Raw genomic sequence first — 17863 nt, forward strand, 5'->3', positions numbered from 1 at the left:
TTGGCGGCCAATTTATACTGACTTCTTTGGATGCGCTGTTCGCTGACTCAGCATTCAACCCGGGTAACCAAGTACTGTTCTCCCCAATTGAATGCCATCGGGTGGTGGTAGAAGAGAGTACTAAAGAGATTGCATGCTTGTTTTCCTTTGTCAATTTTTACTTCTCTTTCTCGTAATTTTTTTTTTCGTGATGACTGGATCTCAATTTGATCTATTCTATCATCTCCAGGAGTGTGTCGTCATACCAAAGGTATGCGGCATGCCGAAGAACAAAGAAATATTTGATATATTAGCTGCCATTGCTTAAGAAGCTTAGTTTGAAATAGCTCTAGATAACATACTAGATTATCGAGCTGATTATATTGCCTATCGTGTGATCTACGTTATTGATAATGATAATTTAATGTACCTAATACGTGTTAGATATTATGACGTCTTACCTGGCTGAAAACGAGGCAGAGAATTATATAATCAAAGGGGGAGCTTTAAACTCATTTAACGCCACTATATGACATCAAGATGAGAAACACAATCTTCAGCTGCCCCTTAGGGTCAAATTTGGCTCCGATGCGAATATAGTGACGTACACATGGAGAGCTAAGAATGATGTCAGAAACTCGAAGACGCTTCGGTGTCATTGGGACAAATAAATATCCTTCCTTCTTCCATTTGAACACGAAAACTTTTAGTCGAAGACCAATAAATCAAAGCCAATAATATATTCTGAAAAACAAATCAAGCTTAATCTTCTGGTGGAAATGCACAATGTCTGCTTCGATTACCACAGACGTTAGCAACTATGAGGCTAAGGGATTTGGCGATTCAAGCCATACGATGAAAGCCTTGACCTGGCAGGGGAAGAATTCGGTCAAAGTTGGTCAGTCATTCTGCCTAGCACTATATTCACTCTATTCTCAGAATTTCAAAAAAAAAAAAAAAAAAAAAAAATTTGTTTTCCTTGCTGATAAATTTGTTATAGTGGAGACGGCTCGCCCGAAGATCATCGATGAAGGGGATGTCATACTAAAGGTGACGGGCAGCACCATCTGTGGGAGTGACTTACACCTGTACCACGGTAAGTCGTGACTTTACCAATTAATCAATTGTCGCTGCATTTACTTATGCGGTATCGTTTTCCACTTTCAGGGGCCATTCCAGATCTGGAGAAAGGTGATATTCTTGGCCACGAATTTTGTGGTATTATCGAAAGTATCGGGCCAGGAGTCAAGACGTGTAAAGTGGGCGACCGCGCTGTGGCGTCCTTCCAAATTGCTTGTGGGAAGTGTTATTACTGCCAGAAGAAGTTATCCTCGATGTGTGAGCGGACTAATCTGAGCGAGGATGCCAATAAATTGTATGGGCGTCGCACAGCCGGTGTGTTTCCTCTCTGAAAGACCATGCTCATGCTAGGAAAATCTTTATACTAAACTCCGTGTTAGGCATGTTTGGATACTCTCACTTCACTGGAGGCTTTGCCGGTGGGCAGGCGGAATATGTTCGCGTCCCTTACGGTGACGTGAACCTCCTTCATCTGCCTGATGACGTCCCCGATGAAAAAGGGCTCTATCTGTCCGATGTGTTGGGAACATCTTGGAATGCTGTTGTCGACACTGGAGTTGAGGACGGTGACACTGTGGCAATCTGGGGAGCCGGCCCGGTGGGTCAAATGGCAGCTGAATTCAGCTTCTTGAATGGTGCTAAAAGGGTTATTCTCATTGACGGTGGCCCTGGGACATGGCGACTGAACTTCGTTAAGAAGATTTTACCCAAGCTAGAGACAATTGAGTATACCAACCTCCCACAGGGCGAATCTGTGGCCTCGACGCTGAAGAAAATGTGCGACGGGCGCGGACCTGACGTGGCGATTGAATGCGCTGCTGGAGAGTATACCAAAGGATGGGTTCATTACTTTGAGAGGCTGCTAGGTATGGAAACGGATACGTCTGAGCTCGTCAACGAGATGATTACCTCTGTCCGTGGGTACGGGCGCTGTGGTATCACGGGCGTATATGCTGGTTTCGTATGTGGTACCTTCCCTATGGCAAAACAATTTCGCTGACGTGACAATGCAGTGTAATCACTTCAACATCGGTTCCTTGATGGAGACAGGAATCAGTCTTCATGGCAATGGGCAAGCCCCTGTCCAAAAATATTGGAAGGACCTCTTGAAGTATATTCAGGAAGATAAGATCAAACCTCTGCATATGGTCACCCACCGGTTCAAGCTCGAAGACATGGAGACCATCTATGATTTATTCAATAAGCGTGACCCAGGTATGCAGAAGATTTTCGTTCAAACAAAGTTCTCCTCGCCCCCAGCACCAGGAGCGCCCGCGTTAACAGAACTCTGAACAACCTGTGCTGCATAAAAGTTCTTTTCTCAACAAGCTCGAATGTTTCACGTTTTTTCATTTTATTTTAATATTATGAATGAATTCAGCGCTCAAATAAGATAACCTTAATAAATATACCTATTGAAGTCATATCGTAGTCAAAAATAGAGCTACATTTGAAATGAACGCCTGGGATCAAGGAGTGTGCTACATACATTCGCTATTATGTATCCCTGAAATAATGAAGTCCAGACAACCCTCTCTGATAAGCTTGCTAGCCGCAGCAATGATGTCTCAGATCTTTTAGTCTCGTGTCTTGTGTGCTGAGTAGAGAAGTTCAAAATAAAGCTACCTTGTCTATACTTTGCCTAACTGTCAAGTGAAAGAAATCACGTTGCTTGTCATGTTTACAGTAATGTGATACTTAGGGACAAATTCATATAGGCATAACTCCATGACTTTTTAATATCTGACAATGATAAATGGCAAAATCTAAGAGATCTAAAGATGGCTTGACCTTTGCGGATTCGAGCGATGCACCCATGCGCGTAATTTAAGCCTCTTTCAAAGACAGAGTCAAGTCCTGGCCGACAACCTTTCCACCTTCCAGCTGCACCTTTTCCATAGGCTGAAACACGAAGAAGACGCGTAAAACTCCAGAATTGTTTTCCTTTTCAGTCACATTCCGCCAAGCATGAGCCGTGCCACGTTGAACAAACACATCACCCTTTTTCAATACCTTTTTCTCACCGGAGTCAAGGACTAATTCTGTAGTGCCGTCAATTACGACACCATAGTCCACGGTCTCTGTTCGGTGCATGGGAACATTTGCACCCGAAGGTACCTCAATAATCGTGCAGGACGTGCCGTTTGGCGGATTCAAAGGAGATGGATCCGAGAGCTGGTTTTTGTATTGCTTAATGTCAAGATTGGCTTTGGACTCTGGGATTGCAGAAGTTGGAGGGGAAAGCCCTTGCACAGGAAATGTGGTTGTGATATAGGCCAGAGCATAGTCTGAAGTTGGGGGCTTGCCAGGGGGAACTGGGAACCCAGTAAACGATACCTGCTCCTCGACCTCTTTGCTGAAGATGGCTCGGCCGCTTTTGGAGTCATGGGCTGTTATTATCCGACGAAGCGGCTTGGGTGTTCTTGTGGCTGACATGTTGAGTATAATATCAGGAAAGAACAGGGCGGATGCTTAGACTATCATCTGGCACGTCCCACATTCAGAATCAAATAAGATAAATTTGAGCCCAGCAACTTTTTATATCATGGGTTCTACGAGGTATATGACTTAATTGTGAGATCATCGTAATGTCAACAGTCAAAGTTAATGTTCGCGTCATAGGATGATATCACGAAGACTTCAATTAACCATCGATCATTTTAGCAGGGTCTACGGATCCGAGGAATGCTCTTCCCGCATGGTGGGATGTTCTTACAGGAAAGACTGCTGTTTATTTTGTTACAGTTTAGGTCATCATCGCCTCATTCAAGTAATGTACTGATTGGACATATCATGAACGAAAGTGAGCAGTGAAAATATCGAAATTTCATGGTGATTTCAGATTGTCAGCAAAGTTGCGTGGACAGCCGTAGGAAGAACATTGTTCTTTGGAGATATTCAAGGAGCAGATCTCATGGGCATTCTGAAAGTAAGCTAGATATCGCAGACCACAGCCCTCGGAATAAGCTTCCGGATTCCACATTGATTGATATGGGGAAATTGACAATCCGTGAGACCGCGATCCTTTTACTTGTTTGAAAGGTTTGCTTTCATCGAAGCTTTGAGCGATTCCAACCAATACTTACGGTATCACAATCATGACTCATCTCTCATTGCCAGTAAATGCCATACAGTTCAGCACGGATTACTGGGAAAGTACTACATTTTGACTGCTCAATTTTGAAATAATGTTGGTTAATTAATGTGGAGAGCGTGGTGGTTCATATCTGATTTTGATTATGCGACGAGAAGACCGTAATTGTCAATATACTGCACATGATCTTCCATAAACTGGGTCCTGTAGAATGCGATGTAAACCGTGGTGAAGTTTATGGGTATGAGGTTCAGGAACACGCTGAGGATGCGGTACAGTATTCGAAATTCGGATAGTAATAGATTTATCTAGTACATACCCGGGTATCTACTACTTACTCACACGAGACTAGCCTGGAACAAGAAGACTGTCAAAAAATTGATACCATTTCCTCACCCAAGATCAAGATTCTACTGTATATCTGGCTCGAATGAAGGATTATCTTGCATTGTAGCTTGACTTGAGCGACGTCATATAGTTATTCTTTGATACCTAGAAAGTAAAGCACAGTAGCATTCTGTCCACATTGCATTCAATATGCTACGCTGAATGTGGTTAAGGAGGTATTTAACTAGCTTTCATGTTCGATATCACACTCCTTTCCTTCCTTGTGGTTTGGGGAAAGGGCGAATCCGGCATAGCCGGAGATACCACAAGGCCCCTCTATCAGGTGACATTTCGTTATCTAAGATAGTCCCTGTGTAGAATCCCAGATATCTTGCACACATTCATTTAGGTACACAAAAGATGACTATCAGTCAGTACTGTTTAGGCGTTTGGTTTTTTCGTGAAACTTGACCTGTGTTAGGCGTGATGACGCCATAATCTTCTGTAAGCAGCTTATCGAAAGTCATTGATTCAATGGACGTCGCTATAATAGCAATACAGTCATATTCAGTTCTATCTTAGCTTGAATCTGACAACGCGATCCCTGTCAGGTAGGGCTTAGGGCTCATGGTGCGTACAGTATAATCTTGTGCGGGGTCGGCCGGAAGTAAACAGAATGAAGCGCGTCAATTATACAGGAGGCTCGTGCGTTTATACTATATCACTCTATCGGCTCGCACTCGCCTACCAAAGTTCAGCTTATTATTTCTCCCCAGCACATTTTTCATCCCAATCCTATTCGACGACCCGCCTCCTTTCTTTGTCTGGTGCTTTTTTAAATGGAACTTTCGACAATTTTTTAAACTGTCTAACGACGGTGATCATGCCGCCCAAGCCTAGTCGATTTACTTTTATTCTCCGTTCATGGGGTCTGATATGGTTATCTATCTGCCGTAGGTTTGGTCATACCCGCCCCCAAATTGCACCTATTAATTATCCCTCCCTTACAGTGCACTGGGAAGCTCTAAAACGAGCAGTTCATCTAGAAGGTCTCGCAGCACTTGGCCACCCACGACAAATCCAAGATGCGGCTTCAGCAAAGCTGCTCAGTTTGACCTGTAATTATACACATCTGCCAGAGTTTCCCTGGCCTGGCTTGAGCAAATAGTAGACTGACCATTATGCACAGCTGCCAATTTCATCGCTTACGAGAACACAACTGTTGTTCCCTCGCTCGTTCAAGCCGCTGATGGCGTTGTTCTCGAACTAGGCCCTGGACCAGGAAATCAGATCCATCGTTTTGATACCGCTCTTGTTAAGCGAATCTATGGCATTGAACCTAATCCCCTCTTCGAAGATGCCATAAATGCCAAGCTAGAGAAGCATAACCTGCGCGATAAATATAAGCTTATAGCTTGTGGCGTTGAGGATAGTGATGTTCTGAGAGAAGAAGGCATCACGGAGGGAAGTTTGGATGCCGTTTTATGTATCCAGGTCCTGTGCGCTGTGAAAGATCCGAAGAGCGTTATGAAGGAGGTGTGGAAGTTGCTCAAACCTGGAGGCAAATTCATATTTTGGGAGCATGGATCGAGCAGAGACCATTTTACGAATGCATTGCAAGGTATGTCTGCCAACTTTTCTCTGTTCCGGTTAGGATTAGAGTCAAGATATCTGTTTTGGTGTGAACAAGCTAAATTTAAGAACCCTTAGCTTGCTGGAATCCTATCTGGAGCACATTTGTCGGATGTCATTTGACTAGAAGTGTCGTGGGGGACATTCTCAACAGTGGAGAGTGGGAAAATCCACACGATATCGAAGAATTGGAGGAACCCTATAGTTTCCTACCCAGGACTCAGGGTGTGCTTGTCAAGAAGAAGGACTAAAGAGACAATGGTCAGAGCGAATCCACTCGAAGCAAGCCACTCATGCCTGGGACACGGGGTGCTACATGAGCACTACTACACAAATGAACCAAAATGTCCCTGTGAGCAACTATCATCATCTCTCTCATCAATCTATTTTCATGAGAACCCAGTACATACGACCATAGGGTGTGGAGAACAGGGCTTCCCGTCCGCTCAGCCGTACTTAAGCCACACGCCGGTTAGTTAGTAGTATGGTGGGTGACCACATGCGAATCCTAACTGTTGTATGTATTATTTTCTTTTTTGCTTGTTCTTTTTATTGAGTGTTTTGGATAAGAATTTTGGAGACTAGTTGAGAAGTAAGAACGGAGCACCGGTCGAGGCATCACCTACTTTCTAGGTATATTTTACTCCCTAGCTGGACTACACTCAACTCGCCAGTACTCAATAATGTATTTGACACATGATTCCTTACTTGTCTCTTTATTCATGACACTTATGTCCTAGAATCTTTGTGTTTCGATATATCCAGTCCATTGTTGACACTTCACTCATAATTTTGTGATACGGGTCAATTAGTAGTGAGACTCGCGTAACGAATCCTTCATCGTCTATTTTGACGTTATAGATCTTGTTCAAGGTACCTTGGGTAAGAAAGATCACTTCAATCGCGCTTGATAGCCGTATTGTTTGCTTGACAGCCCCACTGTCAAGTTCAAGGGTCCGTCGAGGCTCAAGACCCATAAATCTTCACTCCGGGCAAGGCCTTGAAGCTGGGCCACTGACGGCTTAATTTTTGAAGGGTTGAGTGCGGATGATAGGGGAGTTGGCAAGGTTCTCAGATTGTCCGTAGTGCCATTCACTGCAGATTCGCTAGGTCGGGTCGAATGACTACTATGTAGATCATAAGCATCATGTGGCCACCGAATTGCAATGACGGTCGTATGTCTCTTTCTTCGTCAGTTTTGCATTCGAAAATATTTTCCTATCTACTTCCATGTTCAGAAAATTACGTTCTCTTTGTCCAGGAAGTCGGGTTGATTCAGCTTATCGCAGTATATTTCGATACTTGAGATCATCATATATGAAATCCAAAGGATAGTCCGTTTCTCATAATCAAATGCATTGCTTTCATGCCAATAAATCACTCTTTCCTTGTAGACGAGTAGCCCAATCATGAAGGATCTGACGATCTTGGAAAGTCATCGGTTTTGAGGTTTTCCCCTCGAGCAACTTGCCATCCATGATCAATCGCAATAGCTTTTGACCAAGACCCAACCGATTATCCAGATCGCAACCATCAAAAACAGCCAGGCAATATCGGGGGTAGGATTGCTTGAGTAAGCGTGCGGGGGTCTTGAGAATAATTCCACCGTGTGAAAACTTTTTTTTGCCTCCCCCAAGCAACGCTCGTATGATCTTATTTGAGCTTTCATTGGCAACTGACATTTTACGTAGCTTTCTGGACCGGTGTAGTGCTAGAAGCAAAGGATTTCCGGGTGAACAAGATTCCATGTTGTTCCAGAGGTTAGACACATCTTCATCCAGGTCATAATGCTGCCGCCATTCAGAGGATAAAGGCCCAGTATCTGGAATGCGTATTGGTGGAGATATACCCAGCGTGAGACGTGAATCCCTAACTGCTGCTCTGATGAAGTCTTGGCCTGGTCCGGTTGCCAATGATAGTACAGTCTCACGTACGTTCGAAATATCTGGGCGGCGTGAAGAAACAGAATATCCTTTTCCACTTAACCGTTTCAGAGTTCGAATAACACCATACGATGCGGTGACGCATGAAATCTCTCGCACGGTATGATAGTCACTTGGCGGAAAGTATGATCGGAATGAAATGTGCGCAAACACCAGCTCGTCACCATTAAGCAATGGAGATTTGTTGCTTGCACCTATCCAAGACATTTCCAATTGAGAGATAAAACTTTGGGGGAGTAGCATCGGACGATTAACATTGAATGAATCCAGCAGATTGGTGGCATTTCGACTGACGTCTTCATTCCCTGAGCTGGGTAATTTCAGGAGTTCAGTCAATTCACTGTTCGACTCTGGCAATGTCAGATGGCGAAACTTGAAACATATCTCGCCAGTGTCCCGAATGACTGTTTCAAGTTTTGAAGGTTGGGTAAGATCTTGGTCATTCTCTGGGGCTGAAACATTTTCTGATATAGTAGTTTCTTCGACCGAGAGCAGCCGAAGGATGTCTCTGTGGAGGGTATGCCAAGCCCAATCACATATTAAGTCAACTATCAAGCACAGCTGCAATGCACAGTCATCCCTCAGAATGCATCCGTGCCAGAGATCGATAATTCGCTGCTTGATTGTGAGTCATGGATCTTGAATGTTTTTCAAATTCTTACTGTTTCGTTTCCATCGGGCACACAAGCATAGACTATCCATTCCTCGCCACGGAATGCCAAAAACCAGACCAATGCTGTGTCTGGTAGGCCTTTGCACGTTTCTCGAAGACTCTTTTGGACATCAACAAGCCTTTTGATAGGGAGGGCGGTTTGTCTCTCAACAGAACTAAAGCAGGAATTGTTCTCGGCTTTAGCTTCCAGGACGAGGAATGGAAACAAGATATTTCTAGCATCTTTCACAGGACTAGGGCTTAGATCTGGATGCCTCTGGAGGGCAGCAGCCAGTGATGGAGTGTTATCAAAACCGATAACACGATCGGGATATTGAACCCTTATACCAGCAGCTGATCGGTCAACAAACCCTGGACCCCGTTTCTCTGCAAACAGGTGGTGGGAGGCAGCCTGTTGAAGAAATTTCATCAGGTGAGTCTTTACCCTTGAGCAAAACTGGTCCTGTGGTCTTACCCTATCTCCATGTAGACTATTTCCAATGCACTTGCAGAGCGCCAAGGTTGATTGTGTTTCTTCCTCCACTCGGCGTTCTGATAGCCATCGCCATCGTAGCAATTTGCACTTTTGGCTGTATTAATCAGAATTTATCCCTTGTTCAATGGTCATGTTATATCTCACCACTCCATGGTATTGGAAAATGTGCTCAAAAGATGGTTTTCTGTCTTGTCTCTCCATGTGTCTTCGTTTGTTTCTTCAGCTCGACATTGCTTCGCAGCAGAAACAAGATACTCGGCCTTGTCTATAGTTTCTGACTTCTGCGAACTAAGGGGACGAGTTGATTGAAATTGTTGCACGTATTGGTTGTACTTCACATCTTCGATCTTCCGGATGGCAGAGAATAGAGCGGAATGACACTGGGGCCATTTAGTGGAATTGATTGGGCCCTCAAAGCTGAGTTTGTTCTCGTGAATGAATTGCTTTTTTCTTTCCTTTTCACTCTCCGATGCTGGTGACAGCCTTCTCTTTTTAGACTGGGCCATGGCGATGTCGATTCAAAATGAGGAGATAATATTAAGTGAAAACTTAAGTTTCGTTCGGGTGTTTACGATAGACTGAAAATCTCCCTATTAAATAGAAGCACTGGGGATGCTATCTTTGGGGGCCTTGCACTAATTATTGCTCAGTACATAGCCGCCCACGATCATTTCAATGTAGTTCATGCAGCTCCTGCACTTGCAGGGAGTAAGCGGGTAAGCTATGGTCACGAACAGGTGCTAGTCAATACAATGCATATTTTAGCGTGATTGCTGTTACCAACTCGTTATATTTAGGTGAACAGGCTATAAATATTGTTTGAACAAAATGTACCTCGAGGCGCTTAGTTATAATAGGTTATCATTTCTCCATGGCAGAACACCCCCTGTTTCACATGTCAGGTGTTCGAGCTTTATCGAGGAAACTCATGTTATGATACATTGATTCGTTCGTAGCCATCGTCCCAGATCTGAAGTAGATCATTTCGTGGCCTCTTAGATAAAAATATAGCGGGGGAGGCTTGAGATCTGATTAAATAAGGGATTTGCCTACCACCACATCTTAAGACCCATCGGCATACTTGCCACTTATGGGTGGCCACCATTCCTGCAGTCATCATTGGTGTGCATCTCATGCAAGATCACTTACTGTATTTAGAGGTAAAGTAAACCAGCTGATGTCTCGGGACAATTATAGTAATCAACTAAAGTAGTGCAATAGTCTGGCTAGATTGGCATGACATGTTCATCGTACACTCAACTACTTCAAAGCGAACACCAATCCATCCAAATATCACCAAGAAGCCCCATATCTGAATCATTTAAAAGAACAAAAATAGATATAAACAAAACCGCTCTACAAATAAATGTACAAATAAATGTAGAAATAACTAGGTTAAAAGATCAACACTGACTCATCCAACTCATCCTACCCAGCCAAAAGTAGAAGGCGGTAACCCCGAAAAACCGATGATGTATTGCTCTCCACCCGCAAACAGCTCCAACTCAATCAACTACAAATCACCAACCCCTCACAAACAGTCATCATGCTCTCTCGCAGCGCACCCCGCCTACTCAGACTAACCAGTCGCATCGCCCACCAAACCCCTCTCAGAAACCCGCAATCCCTACCCGCTCTGGCCCTCGGCCGCAGCTCCCGTCCTTTCCACATCTCTGCTCCCAGAGCTAAGGGAATCCAACCCGACTCGGAGAACCCTCGTGCTCCGAACCCTCAGACTGGGTCTGTCGCTGGGGCTGGACTGCATGTTACTGAGCCTTCGCCTTTGACGCCGGAGGAGTACCACGATTACTCGGAACATTACTTTAATGTGTTGATTGCGGAGTTAGAGAAGTCGCAGGAGGAGGGGTCGGACGTTGAGGCAGAGTATAGTGTGAGTTTTTTCCGGGATTCTTTTGCCTTATAATTAGTTCTGTGGTCTTCAAGCTAGACTAGTCGCTCTGCTTGAGCTCTTCTTTTCTTTGCTTTGTTCATACTGGTGCTGGTACTGATATGATTTGCGTGCAGGCTGGTGTCCTCAACATCACTATTCCTGCGATAGGAACTTACGTTCTCAACAAACAACCTCCCAACCGACAAATTTGGCTCAGCTCACCTATCTCCGGACCGAAGCGGTATGATTGGATCCTTGAGGGTGACCGCATGCATGAGAAGCAGGATACTCGCGAGTTTGCGCATGGGCAGTGGGTCTATCTGCGTGATGGTAGTAATCTGACAGATTTGTTGAATGGTGAGATGTCGTTGTCTTTGCCGAAGGATATTTATGGTGTGCTGCTTGATGATTAGATCTGTGGCTACCTTACCTTACTTGTGGCCATATCATAGTATCGGGGTCTTGATACATATGTAGTTTTATGTGTTATAGTGTTAGAGGAATTCAGAATCTTCAGCCATGCATTGGATAGATTAGATAGTCTAGGATTCGAACTATATCATGCTCTAGTTCATGGTATTGACTATTTGACATCAATTTGGTGGACTGCATGACCTGATCAGCAGGCTGGAGTTGGAGATGCCTCAGTACAGAGTAACATGCCCACCCAGTGCTTGCAAGCGGGAATATTGATATTCTTTGACGATGAGGAGGAACGTCTTCGGAGGCTGCATGGCCACGGTCGACCAAAAGTCTGCGCTAGTGCGCGGCGGGGGTAGATGTTTGTCCCAGAGTCTCCGAAAATTCGCCAGACCCGCTGTATCATTTGCACAAGACGTAGAACGGCAGAGTAAGCCGAGCGCAGCGCAACGGGCTTGCTGCTAAAGGTCCCGGTATCACCAACATCTTCGACTAGAATATCGAGTGCTCCAGCTTTGCGTTTGCAAAGTATAAATTCACTTCTCGATCCGAAATCTTCAAGCCTGCACAGCAACACCATCAGTCTGCTGGTTATCCGGCTTAGGAAGATCGGCCTGGAAACAAATATGTTAGTGCATCCATCGGCCAAAGAAAACATGTTGTTCACGAAGCGCAAATGTGTCTGAATCTTGTACATACCAGATCGAAGATAACCCGGATCATCAAACTGCAACTTGGGCACACGCCGATATCCTCTCCGTCGCGCAGATCGTCGATGGCGATCTCGAAGCGGTCGCCGCACGGGCAAGGGTAATGGTAGATCTGCATCGCAGGATCGAAGGTCATATCTTCGATTTCGATCTCGTCGTAGATGGAAAGTGAGTCGTCGGCCATTTTGACGGATTTATGGTTTGTCTTTGGGATTGTCGTGAGTTGGAGAAATGATTATTGTTCCCGGTGGCGGACAAATTTTTGGCGGGGTGGTCATGTGATGAGGAGATATCAATCTATGGGGATTTTGATTGGTTGGTATCGGGTCTATACTGTGCCTGGATGAATGGAAACTTAAATTACCATCTTTGTTTATGTGGCATATACTGGGTTCGAGATATATTATCCGGTCTGTTCTTGAAGCTTAGACAGGTACTCTAATTTACTCTCCTGACCTAGCAATATCCATTTTCACTGCCTCAACCTCCTTAGCAAGCACCCCATATCTTCGCGCAATTTCCGCTAAGGTGCTACTCCGATCAATACTACTAGACTCGGAAGCCGCTCCCTCAACGTCCCCATAGCGCCTTAACTCTTCGATAGCTATCTCGCTCCGCTCATCAAGCTGTACCCTCGTCTCACGAAGATGCTGCTGGTAACGACCAAGCGCAGATAACGTCTCGGGTGTGTATAGGGTAGCGGCTACTTCAAGCTTAGTGACCCTGATTGAATTCTAAATTAGCGATCCCAATTTCTTGTCATTTCCCAAACACCATTTTGCACGTGATGAAGTGCGGTTTCGAAGAGTACAGGGAAATAATACTCACTCTAATTTGCTCTCAAGCCCCTGCGCCACAACAGCCAAATGCTCTGCTCGAGCCTTCGTCGCCCGCGCCAGAGCCCCATGCTTCACCCGCTCTAGAAGGATTACCGTCTGTTCCATCATCTGTGCCTGCACGGAGAGAACCTCTGCAGCTGTCGCGGCCATCTGGCGCCGCGCTGAAGGCAGATCTGATAGCTGGATGCTGCGAAGGGTACGAACCCGATCCCGAAGAATAGAGGACAGAGGCGGAACAGGCTTCATTGAGGTTCTGACACGGCGATCTCGGGCGCGGGCGCGAGAATAGTGGTTCGAAGAGGAGCGGGATAGGGCGGGAAGGGCCCGTGATGATTTAGGCTCTGGCTCGGGTTCAACGGCAGCGGAATCGTCAGTAGATAGTGCTGCTATCGCGCGAAGGTCGTGGATTGCGGTTGACAGAATTTGGGAGAATCGGAGGATAAAGGAGGGTATATGAGAATAGAAAGTCTCAAATTCATTGGAGAGAAGGGAAAGCGCGTCGTCTTTCCCCTGCCCCTGCTCCGCATCTTGGGATTCTTGGGATTCTTGGACAGGAGTGTCAAGCTCGATTGCGGCGCGGGGAGTTTCGAGGTATATGGATATTATGGCAAGGTTATCATGACACTGGAACCAACAAAGTATTGGGTTAGTGATATCTTCACGAGTAGGGTGCGTACATGACGCAATGCGCAAATGGCGGCGGTTACCAACCTCATCATGGAGATCGCTGTCGGACGCGAAAGCTAGCTGCCTGAGCATACGCTCTTTGATTCTCTTCTTGGCATTTTTCATTTGACATTGCTTCAGGCCCTGTCAAAGAGAATGATTAGATCTCGGCTCTTATGCATTGTTTACTGCATGTTTCCACGAGTCGCGGCTAACCTCCACAACAGCTTCCCGAGCGGGGTCTGCGCTGGCACGGGTTGAGCCATCAGGATTCAATAAATGGGTGGTGATATTCTCATAAAGTCGTTTGAATTGGGGGTTGTGTTCCAGAATGGAAGGGTCGCAAGGGGGTATCATGGTGGAATGGGGGAAAAGAAAGATTCACCGCCAAACGGAATATCAACAATGCAAAGATCTAGTCCGTACTACTATTAACCGCGATAGCGTCTACTTAATTGTGCATTAGGGGAATCTTTACTTTGATACTCTACGAAGGATAAAGCAATTGTAATAATAGTTTTGATTAACGATTTTTGACATTCCACGTTTCTTTCGTTATCGTACAATGAAGCTCCTCACTAGCTTCAGCTTGATCGGCTTTTTTCCATCCTCGTATCGAGAACCAAATAGCTTCCCTGGCGTGCTTAGGGACTTGGTAGAATGTACACTCAGGTATTGGTCAGAGGGAAAGGAAAGAACATCAAGCAAACCCAATTCCATAGATCCGGGGCAAAGAAGGTTTCAAGATTGAATGAAGCCCGGCGGAGTCGAGGCTGTGGGTGCCGGATCCAGGGATATTCGAAAAGATAAAAGAAAAAATAAGAGAGAAAAAAAATATGTACAATGGGGGTTTTCACTGGCATATGAAAACCAGAGGCACGAGGGAGCTGCATGGAAAAAAATTGTAGCAACTGCGAACCCTCGAAGATTGTTTCGAAGCCAGAAAAATTTTGGCAGGAATCTGAAGGGGAAAAGAAGAAAAGGAGAAAACAAATTAACGCTCGGAACGCAAGTCAAAGCAAGATGTCCCTTGCACCTAAGAGACAGCAACGATCGATGCACGGAGCATTTACTCCTCCTCGCTCTCCTCAGAATCCTCGTCCGACTCATCCTCGCTGGACTCGTTGTTCTCAACCGAGGGAACCGGAGCACCTCCATCGGCGAACCGGGAAAGATTGCTCTGGAGGGTGTTGATCCGGGCCTCTTGCTCGTTGCTGCTCATGGGCTTGTTTTTCTTGGGCTTGGGGGCCGCGTAACCGGCAGCTGGAGTGGTGTCCTCATCATCCATGATGTGGGGCACGTTCTTCTTCACAAAATCAAGAAGCAACAACAGGACGTTGTTTGGCAGCTCATCAATGTCGAGCTCGATCTCGGCTTCTTGGGTACCCTTAATGAACATGTGTTAGCAACTGGGTGTCGAGGTGACATGGGAGAAAAATTGTTCTGAGGCTTACCTTAAGAGCAGGAACGTTGCTCTGGATAATTCCGAGCGCCTCGTGCATCTTCTTGTCGGGAAGGCTACTGATGCCGTTGGAGATAATCTGCTTTTCGTGATAGGTCACAAAGCGGGCCTTATCCTTGTAGCCCTTGCTGCTGCTCTTCTTGTCCTTCTTGCCGATAGTACTGCTGCTCTTCTTGATCTCCTTCTTGCCCGACTTCGATTTGCTAAGCTTCTTGGCGGGGGGAGTCTTCTTCTTTTTCTGGGTGATCATCTCCACCTGGCGGGACATCTCTGCGATCTGCTTCTGCAGTAAGCTGAGTTTCTCATTGTCCTCGTTGTCGCTCTCTTCCACGTCTTCGTCACTTTCCTCTTCATCGGAATCGACTTCTTGCTCATGCTGGGGCTCGTGCTTCTCCAGGTACGTCGGCAATTCTTTCCACTTCTTATCGAAAACCTCCGACAGGCTCTCACCGGCCACGTAGGTCGGGTCGCCCTTGAGGTTGAAACGCCAACAGTTCTTGAACATCAGGCGGATATCTTGCTCAAACTCCTTAGCATTCTCATATTGGCCGGTCTTGAGCTTAGACTGGATGGTCATCAAATCCATCGGCTTCTTAATCACGTTATGGTAGGTTGGAATGTTGAGAGCAACGGGGTCCACAGGGTAGTAGAAAGCGATCGCAATGAGCTGATACTTTGGCTTGTGGAGCTCATCGAGAACCTCCTGGCAAAATCGCAACTCCCACTGGTACTTCTTCTTCTTGGGCTTGGTAGAATACGGCAGGTCTCGCTTAGGAGGGTGGATGGATCGCTTGGGCCGACCATCAGGGTTGAACGAATCGCGACGAATGGTGGGCAAACCTTCGGGGCCCAGCGCAAAAGTGGTGGTGGCACTCTGGGGTGAGGTTGCCTTGGGAGGCTGGCTGCCAAGCGACGTGCGAGGCTCCCGTCGCGCAGCCGAAGTCTTCTCCGAACTCTTCTTGGGCTTCTTTTCCTCCACCTCATCGGGTTTAGGAAGATTAACCATCTGCTTATCCAAAGTGATCTTAAGCTTCTGGCCCTCTTGAGTGACCAGGTGGTCCGGACCATTGAAGCGCAAAGAGTTATCAACCATCAAAGCAAAGTCATCTTCGAATGCTTTTGGGGAAGAGTACACGTTGGCCTTAAGCTTTCTCTCGATGGTACCCAAATCCATGGGCTTGGTGATGACATGAAGGTAGTTCGGAATGTTCAGCTTGATGGGATCCACGGGTTCACGATAGAAACGCGAATCATGCATACGCTTCAAGCTTGATATGCACTTTGTGAGAAACTTGTGTTGTAACTTAGTGACGCCAGACTGGGCGGCAGGCTTGGGACCTTCCGGGAGCTTGACAGCAGGGGTTCCGTTCTCGCTGGCCACCTTGGTACGCTTGGCCGCAGGTTCCTCTGCAGGGTCTTCGGAGCGTTCGCGAGAGGCTTTGGATGGAGAGAGCGGTGCACTGGAGGCATCCTTCATTTCATAATCGGTCTGGATGGGTGGCAGGGATGGTGTCGCACTCTCTGCAGTAGGATGATGGGGTAACTCGGTCTTCAAAGGCTGTGGTGCAGGCGCATTTGATGGGCCATCAATCTGCATTTCGATATCATTGGCTCCGTCGAATGAAGTAGCGACGGGTCCGCCAGCCGGGGTAGGGGCAGGTTCGTTGGAACCAGCCTTATCTTCGGAGTTCACGGCGGGAATCACCGACTCGGGGGCCTGCGATCGGGCCGGGGTCACTGCCTCGGATGAATTCTGGTCGGCCATGGTGGGCTCGGCAGGGTTCTGCTGAGCAGGCGCAGAAGCAGTGGGGGCATCGGAAGCAGGTGCGGGAGATTTGGGGGGAGATGCAGCACTACCCGTGCCGTTTGTTGTAGACGCAGCAGGCGCATGACCGTTACCATTTACTATGGAGTTGTTGTGTTCAGTCGGGGTGTCTGTACCGGCCATTTTGACATCTGCAGTCGCACTACACATAACGCGATCGAGTCAGCCCACATTGCCCAGTAGGCAGCCAAGGACATGCATAGGAAGTACTCACTTGGCAGGCGCAACATCAGGCGCAGTGACTCCGGTGGGAGATGGAGGAAGCTGGGGCTTCTCCTCCTTAAGCACAGGAGGAGCCTCGGGAGGCGGGGTCGCCATGAAGACTAGTATCCAGAGTGAGATACAAGCTCTATGGTGATGTCACAGACACAGGTTCTTGGGGATGGACGCGTTGCGAATTTCTCGAAAAGACTGAATACACACTTCCGCGCACAATCACAAGCAAGTTGTGAGAGATGGCGCGGAGACGGGGGCGTGAACACGCGACGGGAAAAGCGCAGAGTGATAAGGAGAGAGTCGGGGGATAAGAGAAGTGGAGAATGCGATCGGAGGTGAGGAATTTATACCGCCAAGAAAGTGGTGAGGTAATCACGTGGGCGGTGTAGGAACACCGAAGTAAGTGGAAACCCGATGAATAACAGCGATTGCGTGAGTAAAGAAATGAGAGAAAGAGGAAAGTGGATCACAGAAAAAAGAAAATCAAATAATAATCAAGCAGAAGATTAATTCCCGAAAAGAAAGGGGAAATAGGAAAAAAAAATTGGTGGGAATGGGGAGCCTTAATAAAAAGGGTCACGCGTCGACGCGAATATGTAGCGCGTCTTTTTAATGTTTATGAGAGACCAGG

The 17863-nt window shown here is 46.5% G+C and overlaps 8 protein-coding genes across 8 annotated transcripts; 3 read left to right on the top strand and 5 right to left on the bottom strand.

Moving 5' to 3' along the window:
• Nucleotides 1-765: 765 nt before the first annotated feature.
• On the top strand, nt 766-2351 carry N7484_009046 (zinc-dependent alcohol dehydrogenase; the record flags this gene model as incomplete). The annotated part of the gene is made up of 5 exons (XM_057119433.1): nt 766-877; nt 980-1075; nt 1147-1374; nt 1440-2020; nt 2073-2351. 5 exons carry the CDS (start codon nt 766-768, stop codon nt 2349-2351), a joined length of 1296 nt encoding a protein of 431 aa, XP_056968988.1.
• A 535-nt stretch (nt 2352-2886) lies between these two features.
• On the bottom strand, nt 2887-3495 carry N7484_009047 (cupin domain-containing protein; the record flags this gene model as incomplete). The annotated part of the gene is made up of 1 exon (XM_057119434.1): nt 2887-3495. One exon carries the CDS (start codon nt 3493-3495, stop codon nt 2887-2889), a length of 609 nt encoding a protein of 202 aa, XP_056968989.1.
• Nucleotides 3496-5363: 1868 nt separating this feature from the next.
• N7484_009048 (class I SAM-dependent methyltransferase) lies at nt 5364-6363 on the top strand (the record flags this gene model as incomplete). Its single annotated transcript, XM_057119435.1, has 4 exons — nt 5364-5433; nt 5491-5598; nt 5670-6101; nt 6191-6363. The coding sequence occupies 4 exons, from the start codon at nt 5364-5366 to the stop codon at nt 6361-6363; spliced, it is 783 nt and encodes a 260-aa protein (XP_056968990.1).
• Nucleotides 6364-7476: 1113 nt separating this feature from the next.
• Nucleotides 7477-9709, bottom strand: N7484_009049 (uncharacterized protein; the record flags this gene model as incomplete). Its single annotated transcript, XM_057119436.1, has 4 exons — nt 7477-8670; nt 8718-9119; nt 9183-9297; nt 9348-9709. 4 exons carry the CDS (start codon nt 9707-9709, stop codon nt 7477-7479), a joined length of 2073 nt encoding a protein of 690 aa, XP_056968991.1.
• Nucleotides 9710-10749: 1040 nt separating this feature from the next.
• On the top strand, nt 10750-11507 carry N7484_009050 (frataxin family protein; the record flags this gene model as incomplete). Its single annotated transcript, XM_057119437.1, has 2 exons — nt 10750-11094; nt 11229-11507. The coding sequence occupies 2 exons, from the start codon at nt 10750-10752 to the stop codon at nt 11505-11507; spliced, it is 624 nt and encodes a 207-aa protein (XP_056968992.1).
• A 564-nt stretch (nt 11508-12071) lies between these two features.
• Nucleotides 12072-12408, bottom strand: dph3 (CSL family zinc fnger-containing protein; the record flags this gene model as incomplete). Its single annotated transcript, XM_057119438.1, has 2 exons — nt 12072-12128; nt 12214-12408. The coding sequence occupies 2 exons, from the start codon at nt 12406-12408 to the stop codon at nt 12072-12074; spliced, it is 252 nt and encodes an 83-aa protein (XP_056968993.1).
• Nucleotides 12409-12667: 259 nt separating this feature from the next.
• On the bottom strand, nt 12668-14086 carry N7484_009052 (uncharacterized protein; the record flags this gene model as incomplete). The annotated part of the gene is made up of 3 exons (XM_057119439.1): nt 12668-12947; nt 13053-13873; nt 13946-14086. The coding sequence occupies 3 exons, from the start codon at nt 14084-14086 to the stop codon at nt 12668-12670; spliced, it is 1242 nt and encodes a 413-aa protein (XP_056968994.1).
• A 712-nt stretch (nt 14087-14798) lies between these two features.
• On the bottom strand, nt 14799-17334 carry N7484_009053 (putative transcription regulator BDF1; the record flags this gene model as incomplete). Its single annotated transcript, XM_057119440.1, has 3 exons — nt 14799-15116; nt 15184-17158; nt 17231-17334. 3 exons carry the CDS (start codon nt 17332-17334, stop codon nt 14799-14801), a joined length of 2397 nt encoding a protein of 798 aa, XP_056968995.1.
• Between the last annotated feature and the right edge of the window lie 529 nt (nt 17335-17863).

Source organism: Penicillium longicatenatum (assembly GCF_028827895.1).
Source record: "Penicillium longicatenatum strain IBT 33135 chromosome Unknown contig_6_segment0_segment0, whole genome shotgun sequence".
Lineage (NCBI taxonomy): Eukaryota > Fungi > Ascomycota > Eurotiomycetes > Eurotiales > Aspergillaceae > Penicillium > Penicillium longicatenatum.